The sequence below is a fragment of the Spea bombifrons genome, chromosome 10, assembly GCF_027358695.1.
Source record: "Spea bombifrons isolate aSpeBom1 chromosome 10, aSpeBom1.2.pri, whole genome shotgun sequence".
Lineage (NCBI taxonomy): Eukaryota > Metazoa > Chordata > Amphibia > Anura > Pelobatidae > Spea > Spea bombifrons.
The window spans coordinates 34,852,326-34,863,341 of NC_071096.1; the positions used below are offsets into that span (position 1 = coordinate 34,852,326).

The 11,016-nt window shown below is 41.7% G+C and overlaps 2 protein-coding genes across 4 annotated transcripts in view; one reads left to right on the forward strand and one right to left on the reverse strand.

The window, feature by feature from the left end:
* The window catches only part of LOC128467415 (DNA topoisomerase I, mitochondrial-like), a 34,380-nt gene extending 29,710 nt beyond the window's left edge, over positions 1-4,670 (forward strand). Inside the window, exons 15-19 of the mRNA XM_053449058.1 lie at positions 665-779; positions 1,225-1,352; positions 2,063-2,157; positions 2,745-2,894; positions 4,441-4,670. Of these exons, the coding sequence (XP_053305033.1) occupies positions 665-779; positions 1,225-1,352; positions 2,063-2,157; positions 2,745-2,894; positions 4,441-4,543 (591 nt within the window). The 3' untranslated portion in view covers positions 4,544-4,670. The remainder of the gene's footprint in view (positions 1-664; positions 780-1,224; positions 1,353-2,062; positions 2,158-2,744; positions 2,895-4,440) is intronic.
* Positions 4,671-6,059: 1,389 nt separating this feature from the next.
* On the reverse strand, positions 6,060-8,428 carry HSBP1 (heat shock factor binding protein 1). 3 transcript variants are annotated; one of them, XM_053448498.1, is made up of 4 exons: positions 8,277-8,428; positions 7,381-7,447; positions 6,808-6,902; positions 6,060-6,321 (listed from the first exon to the last, which is right to left on the reverse strand). In XM_053448498.1, exons 1-4 carry the CDS (start codon positions 8,319-8,321, stop codon positions 6,298-6,300), a joined length of 231 nt encoding a protein of 76 aa, XP_053304473.1. In that variant the 5' UTR covers positions 8,322-8,428; the 3' UTR covers positions 6,060-6,297. The 3 variants fall into 3 exon arrangements, with proteins under 3 accessions (XP_053304473.1, XP_053304470.1, XP_053304471.1); XM_053448495.1 differs by having other exon boundaries at positions 6,060-6,324; XM_053448496.1 differs by having other exon boundaries at positions 6,060-6,324; positions 6,808-6,897; positions 7,376-7,447.
* Between the last annotated feature and the right edge of the window lie 2,588 nt (positions 8,429-11,016).

An 11,016-nucleotide genomic window follows, 5' to 3' on the forward strand; every position in this document is an offset into this window, starting at 1 on the left:
ACACGCCTGTTCTGTTATTTTACTATCATTTCCACGAATTCCCATAATTCTCAATCATTGTCTTGGGGCACCAAAGCTAAACTTGGATTTGAAAACCAAGCAAACGGTGGCATCTCACGATATTTTGGAACCAGACATTCCATGCAATGCCATTTCATGCCTTGGACTCAACGGACCGCCCTGCGCCGGTTCTCTAGTATTTTCAGGGTGATACATCATACGTTGGGCAGCGATGCCCAGAGCTAGTCATCTGATTATATTTTAATTAGAGAGCTCCTAAAACTCTGGCAGGATTGTAACCCTTGAGGACTCTATTGGATGCCCCTACCTTTGGAGCTAAACCTGGTAAAAATGTTTTATGGGCACCAAAATATGATTTAAATCAAACTATAAACATATTTACATCAGAATTACAAAAATGTGTTCCAAAAGTTTCCTATATACATATTAAAATCACTTTTATATTTTAACCATAGTTCTCCTATCGGTGAAAGGAGGTTTTTTTCTCGGTAACATCTGGCCAGCTGTTGGAAATGATTTGGCTCCATGACTCTGCGCCAATTACGCTATATAAATAAAGCGTTTTATTATCACAGTTGTGATTAGACGTTGTCTTGCGCAGCTGCCAACGCCGGTCCTTACTAAGTCTCGGCTTTCATTGCAGACGCCTATGCTGAATAAACATCTTCAGTCTCTGATGGAAGGTCTGACGGCCAAGGTTTTCAGGACCTATAACGCCTCCGTTACCCTACAGCAGCAGCTACAGGAACTCACAGACCGTAAGAGAGCCTTACCTTTTGTTTGCTGTAAGAGCAGTGACATATGAACAGTACCGGCAAGCGGCCTTTTGCTTATACTCATTATATACGCACTTCAGGATATAGATTACCAGAGAGTCTTTGTACCATTGTGACCTCTATAGCTCTAAGCTGTGAACGCGATGATGAATTGTCCTTGGAATCTCTACATTAAAACAGTACGTTACATTCCATTTGAGGCAAAAGGCTTTATGAAACAGTCCACCAACACTATAAAGGTTAAATAGAAGCTCATGGATGCAGTATATCTAAAACGTATTCATGAAACATCCACCATTACCAGTTGGTTAACATCTTGAGCATGCGGCGAAGCGTGAAGTTGTTTTAGTCTTGCGCATGGTTTGGTAGAGCGTGTTAAGCTTCGGTCATCTTGAAATAACCAAGAATACTGTTTCCGTTCCTCTAGCCGATGAAAGTATCCCAGCAAAGATCCTGTCTTATAACAGAGCCAACAGAGCGGTTGCAGTTCTGTGCAACCATCAGCGGGCGCCACCAAAGACCTTTGAACAATCCATGGCCAACATGAGGACCAAGGTAAAACGGGGCTTTCTCCTCCAAATGGCCATCCCTCGGGGGGGGGCATATAGCCCCGGAAGGATATGCCGTATAGCATATATACACCACCACCTTTAACACGATGCGTCGCCAATCTCACTTCTTAGGAAAAGTCTCGTATTTAGAAAGTATTTATTTTTCAGTGATATATATTAAACTGTATCTTATGTTACAAAATACAAAAGTGTTACTTTGTTACAAAGTACTTTGTTGAAGCGGCATATTGTAGCTACAACTTTTAATTTGCGGCTGTCTGACAGAAGCAGGTCCTTCGTAATATATATTTTTTTTACAGACACAATATATCTGTACAAACGTGATTTCCTAATCAATAAAACATTAACCATAAAAGTGCCACTTAGCGTTCGGTATGATGCAGGATAATTTGACACTTGTACTCTTTTTAAGGGAAGGAAAATCAAGATCTATTAATTTGTGGCTGCTGCTGGCCCATATTTTGTAGCAGCACCTCTGCTATATCCTTTTAACATCGTTTATTTTCCGTCCTGAGTGACAGCGTAATCCTTTTATTTGTGCAACACGCGTTTGATGTCCATAAACGGCCGCAGCCAGCAACATAGGATATTACTTTACAATCTAATTTAGTGATATTGTAGCACATAAAACATTGCAAACATCTTCCAAATGGCTTGCGAGCGGTGTTCAGGTGTCGTGTTTCTTCCTGTTAGATTGATGCCAGGAAGGAACAGATTTTACTGGCAAAGAAAGAGCTGAAAGAAGCCAAAAAAGAGGCAAAGGAGAAAGACTCTGAAAAGCTGAGAAAGTGAGTATTTGTGGCCTGCGGCGCAGTCGTTAAGACGCTCTCGACGTTTCTATATAAAGAACAATTACAGTGAATCTAAAAGAAAGACACAAAACATGCGAGATAAATACCTATGGGGCTCTGTTACACGGTCTGGCCGTAACACTTGATTCCGGCGCATCTGAACCTGGATGTCTCCGGCTCCAATTAAAAGCAGTGATAGAAGCACTAAAGGCTAATTGTGATACCTAATTGGATTGTTATAAAGAGAGGTATATGATCATTGCTTAAGCAAGAAAAGATTGAATATTTTGCTACAATAAAGATTTTGGACTTTGTTTTAACATTAAACGCAAGAGACTTGCTGGAGGGTCACAATAGTTACTTGCCACGCTATTAAACGTCTAATATGTGGCGCATTGTGCAGGTCAGGGGTAGGAAAGAGATTTGTGCAGTTTTGGGATAAGTCTTGCTAATCCATCGTACTTGACCAGTGAACATACGCCACAAAACTGGGAGCGCCTGAAAATGTTCTTGAGTCTGGGGTCTTCTGCGCAGGGCTATCACTGCTCCCCACCTGTTGACCGGTTCATTATTTCTATGTGCAGGCTAGTGGAAAGCAAGAAGAAAGCGCTGCAGAGAGCAGAGGAGCAGCTCATGAAACTGGAGGTGCAGGCAACTGATCGAGAGGAGAACAAGCAGATTGCCTTGAGCACCTCCAAGCTGAACTATCTGGACCCCAGAATCACCGTGGCCTGGTAAGTCTGACTTTCTCTCTATTTGAAGAATAGTCCCATCTGATCTTCATACCGTCTGTGTCGGTTATTCTTGTCTCTGTTAACTAGTAGAAAAATGACAATACTTATTCTGCAAAACATTAAGATCTTCTAATTCCACAAGTAACGGGTAACATTCCGGTCTGTTGTGACGCATGAACACGGAACTTTCTGGGCTGTTTGAATTCTTGAAATGTGTGACAGCTCTGCCTTTATGAACACTAAAGCTTGTATCCACATAATAAGGAAAGTCCAGCACAAGTGTACATGGACTCCTGTTACATTATATCGGTCCTTATCGTTGTCTGTAATTGGTGTGGGAGAGTCATTTTGACAACAAGACTGTGGCTGTGATGAACTTAGAATTCTAATTAGTTTGAGTCATTCTTTCAGCCTTCATTATCACTCAGAGTGGACGCCTACGATCGGACCCCGTAGTGCATAGGGAAGCCGCTGTGTCGCTAGACAATTACCTGTCAGATTTGAAATAACTATAAAGTAGAAGCTAGAGAGGTAAAGCGCATAGCGGCTCTGGCTGAGTGTCTCATCGCAGCGGTTTATCAGACGGGGCATTTGCATTTGAAGCGAGTCCGATAATTTGTGTGTGAGGTAGGCCAGTGGGATGCAGCTTTGACTGTCGCCGGTACAGAATCAGAGCGGCATTAAACACCGGGGTCCACGGAAACTTTCATGCCGTATATAAAAAGCCATTTGATGGTTTTCACAGCAGACGCAAGCCGGGTTTTAGTTTGACCTTCTGCTATCAGAAAAGCTAATCAGACCTCAAAGTAAGTGGAGCGAGAGGAGGAATATGGCGTGATTTGTAACGGGGCTGCTGCTGCCGCCGACGTCGCATTCATTCCAATTCATGGCTCTAGCGGTGCAGTAGGTCAAGCGACACGTCTCCAGCTTGGCGTAGCTCTTATTTTTCTTATTTTTTTACTCATCCAAAAGCCACACAAGAACATTTCTAACTTCAGAAACACTAAATGAAGCGGATCTCTAGACACTTGCTCTGGATATACCTATATATGCCTTATAACTACAGACTATACTATACAGTTGTGCCTAACTATACTATTGGCATTTGTGCCAGTCGATTATGGCTACACAGATAACCGGTGAGGACGTATGGGTAAAGAGCAAAGCTACAGCAGGGACCAGGGGCCAATCGCAACTTGCAGGAGTCGGGTAAATGTACCCCGGGTGCAGTTGCTCAGCCATGATGGTGGTATGTAAATTTACAGGTACATGTAGGCTGTTAGTGAACCTGGAGCCATGTTCCGGGGAAAGGGGTTCTGGTTGTAAACTGATGGGGATAACCTTACTTAATTGATAGAAAGGCATCTAGATAGAGAGTGGGGAAAGGTAAGCGGGACTGATTGGGGGAATGAAACGCATGAAAAGGGGAATGGCGTAGGGAACTTGGATTATAGGGACTAACAGACAGCGAAGGTGGCACTCTTGGCCCCCGTGGGTTCTTGGTGAAGCCTGCTCGCTATAAACTGTGACCTTTTTTATTTTTAAGGTGCAAGAAATGGAATGTTGGGCTGGAAAAGATCTACAACAAGACGTACAAAGACAAATTTGCCTGGGCTGTTGACATGACAGAAAGTGACTTTATCTTCTGACCTTGCCCCTGTTTGTATTTATTTTAAGAACAAATTGGTTAACTCGTGTAGTGTAACTGCACTATGCGGATAAAAAAAATGTTGCACTTATTTTAACACTGTTTTATGTTTTTAATAACCCAAAATAAACATGTTTTCATATGTGGATTAATCTGGAATTTTGAGTGTTTACTTCGGTGGCTGGATGAAACGGAGTGAACGTAGCATTATGGGTGAGTGGCAAACAGAATGAGTGTGTGCGTGAAAAACCAAAACTGCTTACCAAGTTCTCGAGTAACACTAGACAAAAAGACAAACTTGCTTTTTCTATCATAATCTAAAAATGCCAATTTCACTGGGATCTTAAAATAATTCCCCACTAGAGGTCAGTGTATGCAAGAAAATTAAATGTGGAATTCCGATAGTCTATAGAAAGACTACCTCTTATAACAAGGCCAGCCCCTGACAATGTATGTATTAATAATAAATTGCACGAATCACATTCATTCTCTGGCTCACGTTCAGAGGAAGACTGGTTACTGACAGGTTAAGCAGTCTAAGGACAGGACGGACACGGCCAATGATCCCATGCCAGAGCCATTCTTAAGTCTGTTTACGAAATGGACAAGAACCGAGAGGTGTTGACTCATGATGAATACAAATGAGTAAACTTGAGTGTTCCACTCCATAATCCCATATCAGTAGGGACCTTATTACATATTGATCCAAGGAGAAATCTGATTGCCTGTTGGAGTCAAGAAGTCATTTTTACCCCGATGGCAGAATTCAAAGTAGCTTAATTAGGGTTTTTGCTGCCTTTAGGATTAAGAGTAAGGTTAGATAGAAAGGTTAAACTTGATGGACTTTTTTCAACCTTTCATTCTATGTAACTATGTAACTTATTAAAAACAGCGGAATACTTTCACATGGCAAATCAGCGTTTGTAACAGATCGAGTAATTAGTTCCTCTGGGTTTGTTATAAACACAGATACCGTTGTTGGAATAAAGGCATTCTCTTAACCCAATTCCGTGCAGACTGGAGAACGTGAATGACTGCTCCTTAAATCCCCTAGTTGAGTATCTTATTTGCTTACATAGTAGAAATCCCAATGATTGTCTCCAGGGAGGGTGAGATGACACTTCACTGACGTTACAGAATAACTAGAGAGGTTTCATTTTAAGGCTATAATGGCAAGTAAATAAATACTTATGGAAGTTGCATTGGGAACAATTCTCCAGGTATAGCCCGTTATCTATAATAGATTTTCCTTCCCTTTAGTTTCCCGTAGAGACGTAACTTTGGCCAATGAAAAGGTCAGCCCGTTACCCGTCGGCAGCTTCTCCTTTAATAAAGATGGTTGTTAGCTTAATGCCGGTTATAACCTCGCATCGCTTCCTATCCCATCTATCACGCGTTCCAATCTACGCTCTCACTCTTGGAAACATTAAGATGTAACGGTTAGAGACCCGATATGTCTGACTTTAGCACTGAAGGGGAATAACCGTTTCCAACAATCTTTGGAGACATTAATAACACATTAATAGTTTTTATTGATTTGTCTGAAGTTCATGTACATACATTTTTATTCATTTATTTCGCTTTATGCGTGAAAAACAAAATGTCATCACAAATAATATAATAACAAAGCAATCTAAATATACAATACACAAGAAATGAAACCTATCACAACTGTTCTTACAAAAATGTTATACAGTCAGTGCTGCGGGGAAATGATCCGGGTCTCCTCTCCTCTCTCTCGGTATAAAATCAGTTTCAGTCTTCTCGCTTCATGGGAGGCTGCTGAATACAAAACAAAGTAAATAAGATGCCGTAGACACTGGACACCTGATGCAAAGCAGATATTCTAATTATATTTGCGTGTTGGGTGTGTGGCAAGACATTTAAAACGCCCACTTAATCTACACACTCTGGTAACATAAATTATGTACATTATATACATATATTCTAGCCAAGAGGTGGCTAGCTGCCGACCACCAGACCACCCACCCATTAAAAAGAGGCATTAGCAGGCAGTCCTAATATTTCTTTGCAATAAATATTCATGGTATATTCTCACACGACCTACTATTTCGTTACGCGACGTTGTAAACAGTGCGTGTTTCTCACCGATTCCCTTTTGCTTTTTTTCAGCATCTAAAAAGTCGGTTCCGAGTTTCCCAGCTGCGAGTTGCAGTCTAACTTACAACTGCTTTTAAGGTAAGACCCAAACCATATCTGGGGAATTCACATTATTGGGTAATTCGTACAGGTTTTTCCACGTACTTTGTTTGCGTCTTCTTCCTCTCCCACGTCTGCCTGCGTCATAAGATCAGCGATATTCTTCTCCAGATCATCGATCCGAGTGCTCATATCGTCAAGTAATTATAGTTAAGGAGCAAAACTCGGGTACCAAACAACAAATAATGAATATATATATATATATATATATATATAAATAAATAAAATCTGTACCTTTAGCACTTTTATTGCTCATCTTGTAGAAATGGTTCGAGGAATGGTCTGCCATATTTTACAATATTCTAATGTATTTCAGAGGTACGGCTGATTTCTAGACGCAAGAGCCTGACATCTATCATAAAGGGGGGATCCAGCCATCATATGTATTTTAATATCACCCATAAATTAACTTTGCTTCTATTAGAATCTATCTATCTATATATATAATGCTCATTCACCACCCCAACCCCAAAGCTGGCTTGGACAAGACCTGCTTGGAGTCTAAAAAGACCTCTAAAGCACTCATGCATAAAGAGACCCCCAATGATTTCAAACGGGGGGGGGGGGGTTATGGGGTATTTTGCTGCAGTATTTCCACCTAGTAGACCAAAAGGATATTCCTCCCAATTATCTGGTCTGACATGGTCTGGAACTTGTCCTGCATTTGTTGAAGTAGGTTTTGAACCTGTAATTAAAGAAAAGAAAAAAGTTTTAAGTAACACTGAAACTTTAATTGCAGAAGTCGGCTTTGCTGATGTTTTTTCAAATTAACTAATTTTGCAATTCGTTAAGAATAACAGAACTGTTGGCTTTTGTCAGATTGCCGGCGTCATATTGTCATGAAAAATGTAACAACTGACTGCAAAAGGGGCGAGTGATCGCTTCTTCGCACCCGATGGGTTACAATGTTCATTTTATTTATCAATATTACCGATATAGTCATTGCCATGAGATTATTAGTCAGCTCCCTGCGTGTAGAGGATTTGTCTCTGAATGTAAGATAACTGCAGGCTGTCCAGCTATGGCCCCTAAATCGTTGCACTTGTCATCGGCCTGTCTCAGTCTGTTTAATGTTTAACAGCTAGCGGGCCATGACATGCCTCAAGAAGTCACCGACATGCCACTGGCGGTAGAGTAACTACACGTCACTCACATTTATTTTGAAGGTGCCGGGGCTCTGTGTTCAGTAATGGCACACACGTCTATCCCCTTTACCCGGTGCCACGGAAACTCTAACTAATGCCACATTACATCCTGGTGCCAAGTGTGTGGACCCAGTGTCCCCTACAGGCATACTTTGCAGTATTTAGATCTGGGAGGAAGAGGAAGAGAGAGCAGCTCCCACCCAGTTCCAATAGATGTTCGTGGTTAACAACTCCCATCATCCAAATGTATCCCAGCCCTGCTCATATTAGAGAGAGGTACAACGCAGGCCCGGGCGGCAGTGCAGAAGCCTTTCAGTAAGGCCTAGCGGTATTTGTTTTTGCGCTGTACCGCCTGGAGGCCTCGCTTACCACCACGGTGAGATCCTGCACGGTCTTCGGGTCAGACTCGGACATCCTGGGCTCTCTGTCTGCAGCTTCAGCACCCGCAGGAAGGCGGCCTCTCCTCGCTTATGCAGCTGGAATTCCTCGCGAGAAGCAGCAGGGGATCTCGTGCTGTTTCTCTATCTCTTCCTCGGCGGCGACCAATCAGAGAAGCGACAGCTGGTCAGGATAAAGTGAGGCGTGGAACGCAAAGTGCGTTTCCGGGACTGACAGCTGACTGTTGTTGCCAGGGAGATGGAAGCTCATAAACGGAACTTGCTGGGTTGCTATGGAGTCACTGTTGTAACATCTTTCTCTGGAACAGAGGCATTTACCGATATCCGGTAGCGTTAGAGAATTACGAGAAATCATTCTTTGGCATCCGTTACTGTTAAAACAAGCAAAATCTTTATTAAATACAAAGTAATGGCAGCTCCCTTCCTATTCCATTCTATTCTGATTTTTAATGGTTTAGCAGTAACACTTACTCCTTTCATGTATGAGAAATAAGTCCCATTGTTTGATTGTAAATTGTCCCGTTAAAATATGGTGTCATTGGTTGGATCCTTTACATCACAACTTATATGGCATGTAGTATATAGAAACAATGAGCTGACACCAAGCTTTTCTGGCTAGTCATGTATCATGTGTGTACCGTGATGAATTCACATGTAATATCACGTGTAAATACTGCGCTCTGTTAGTCCTCCTAAGAGGTACAGTTCCTCTCAGGGAATGAATGCTTGCTGGGTATAAATGTATCACATATAATGTTTGTATAAACAACAGAGGATATGTTTGTAAATGAAAGAAACAAAACACATTGTTCCCATCCTAAATGCCTTTATATAGACGGCTATCACTAGATGTCAATCACAAAAAGTTTGGGTAAAGCCTTGTCCCCTAAGCCACGCCTCTGACCACACCCACCAATGTCCTTCATTGTGCATGGAATGTTGACTATTATTATTTATTGCATTATATAGCGTCATCATATTCCATAGCGCTGCACAGCGGGTAGACAGGACATAATAAGTAGTATATAACATGAAAACAGGTAAGGGGGATATTCATTGTGTAGGCCCCCTGGCCTCCGTTACGCCACGCTTTTCGTCACCTGCCTTGATCAGTCTTTTATTTCTATTTATAGCCTCTCCAATGCGACTCATTCCATGCTATGTTTATTTTTAATTCCGTCGCACAGTTTCACCAGGACATCAAACTAAATAAGAAGGACACGTTTCCTTCGCCACACATAAAGACAGAGAGAAATGGATTTATGTGACTCAGCGGCCATTTGTACCACATGTTAAAGTGAGTTATTGTGGCTTTATTTCTGTTTTTTCAACCCTCTTCATTTTGATATTAATAAAAGTACTTGTTTACTTACCAAAGAGGCTACCACCGGCTGAGATGTTGGCTATTCTTTTTGTGGAACTGATATTTTGTCCAAATAAGTCACGGCATTTTATAAAACCTCCTCCTACCTGTTGAAATTGATCTTGTAAAACTTGCGTCGTAGCGCCATAAAACATTGGCATATAAGCATATGTGCCTTAAACCCACAATTTTTGTATTTTTTAAGAACCCAAACAATCTAGCATCTACAGAGATGTTCCCAAACATAATGCGATGGAGCCAGTGACTTCTTGGAGAGTAATGCCAGTTTATGAGAGAACTTAGACTTGACCCACAGCCAATGGGGTAGGCACCAACATTGCTCATGGTGGAAGTTTACTGGGGTCATTGGTGGACAATTTGCAGATGTTCTATGGACCTTCACAAACCTTGCCATGGACACTTTGCCTATGGCTGCTCCCAACCCAGTGATCCAAGACCCCAGCTGGAAAAAGCGAAGCAGTTAGTTAAAGTGTAACTAAAGCTGCGGTGACACAGCGGCTACAAGTGTAACAGGTGCAGGTGCGCACAGGTGAATGCCTAGGACTGTGTATTGGAAACAGAAAAGCATAAGGTTATGAAGCTCAGTTTACTCACCTCATACGCTTCACATTGAAAGACAGGGACTCAGGAGGTACAGCGAGGATTGCCCTATGTTCTGCTGAGCCATTGTGGGTTCATACAATAAGTGGAAGAAGGTGCGTATATGAAACTATAGCTATGTCCATACAAGCCAGGGTCCTTGGTCATTTCCGCTTTGGTTCCTCTCGCGGATGAAGCATATTTGTGTTTGAAAGTATCGGGGATAAGGATAGTATCTGGCATAGTGTTGGCACCCTGACAACATTTATATTAACGCTTTAAAAGATATTAATCATGAAAGCCGACAGCTTTTCCTCTTGTCTAATGCACAATCACGCATCTGTTTACGAACTCAACAGAAAAGATTATCACAACCCACTTGACATTCTCTTAAAATGTAAACGAAGTGACCGATCCTTTAAATGATCAAAGGGTCTTTAATTAGGTCTGACTGCGCAATAATCACATGCGTTCGTTTGGCTATTTGCATTGTCACATCACGTAGCGTTATGCTGGTGCTTGTGACTCAGATCTAATTAGCCTGCTTCCAATGGCAAAGCAATGCGTATCGTTTGCGGTGACAGGTACCTTAATTAGAAAATCATTGCGTGGCGTCGAATATAAAAGAATCGGATTCGCTTAATTACAAAGTTTTGTGCGTATGTTATCGGCCAGGCCCTTAATACTGATAGATAATAATATTATAATATTAAATAATATAACATTTGCCACCTTACAAGCTGTTAAA

Bases quoted from the DNA above. Each gene is read 5' to 3' on its own strand.
- HSBP1 (XM_053448495.1), bottom strand. From the start codon at position 8,321: ATGTCCGAGTCTGACCCGAAGACCGTGCAGGATCTCACCGTGGTG. The intron at 6,903-7,380 runs ATATCCTTTTGG...AACTATAATTAC, and splicing joins AGACCAGATAATTGGGAGGA to TTGACGATATGAGCACTCGG. The intron at 6,325-6,807 runs GTACGTGGAAAA...TTTTGTATTCAG, and splicing joins AGGAAGAAGACGCAAACAAA to CAGCCTCCCATGAAGCGAGA.